At 51.3% G+C, this 520-nt stretch overlaps 1 protein-coding gene across 1 annotated transcript in view; it reads left to right on the forward strand.

The window, feature by feature from the left end:
- LOC127750732 (dipeptidyl aminopeptidase-like protein 6) overlaps nucleotides 1-520 on the forward strand; it is a 53,677-nt gene that overhangs the window by 27,323 nt on the left and 25,834 nt on the right. Inside the window, exon 2 of the mRNA XM_052273100.1 lies at nucleotides 267-480. Within this exon, the coding sequence (XP_052129060.1) occupies nucleotides 267-480 (214 nt within the window). The remainder of the gene's footprint in view (nucleotides 1-266; nucleotides 481-520) is intronic.

The raw sequence follows: 520 nt of genomic DNA on the forward strand, positions 1-520 counted from the left end.
ACTCATGTTAGGTTTTCATGCAGCAGGTATACGGACTAGAGTTTTCCATCAGTAATACGGATTAATTCGTTTTATATTTGATCTTTTGAATAACGATCATTGAACGAAACTATACGTAATAATTGACAAATTGATCAATAATTCCTACTGTAGGGAATTCTACATTCCTATTTTCATTCATTCCGGTCAGGTCAGGATGCAAGCAAATAACAATTTATCGTAAACCAACCGCGACTGACCATGTTTCGTGTGTGTCTCTGTCACAGGAGCTCGTGGCCACCTCTCCGGCCCAGCGCAACTGGCGCGGCATCCTGATCGCGCTGCTGGTGATCGTGGCCGTGCTGGGCCTCATCATGTTCTCCATCGTGCTGCTGTCGCCGCCCGACGAGGGGCCGAGGGTCAGGGGGGACAAGTTCTCGCTGCGCGACATCACCGAGCCCATGTTCCGGCCCGCGCCCTTCAACGGCACCTGGATCAGCGGTGAGTGTATAGTGCTGTACCGCGGCATGTCACCGGGACC

Source organism: Frankliniella occidentalis, unplaced genomic scaffold (assembly GCF_000697945.3).
Source record: "Frankliniella occidentalis isolate FOCC.00 unplaced genomic scaffold, Focc_3.1 Scaffold247, whole genome shotgun sequence".
Classification (NCBI taxonomy): domain Eukaryota; kingdom Metazoa; phylum Arthropoda; class Insecta; order Thysanoptera; family Thripidae; genus Frankliniella; species Frankliniella occidentalis.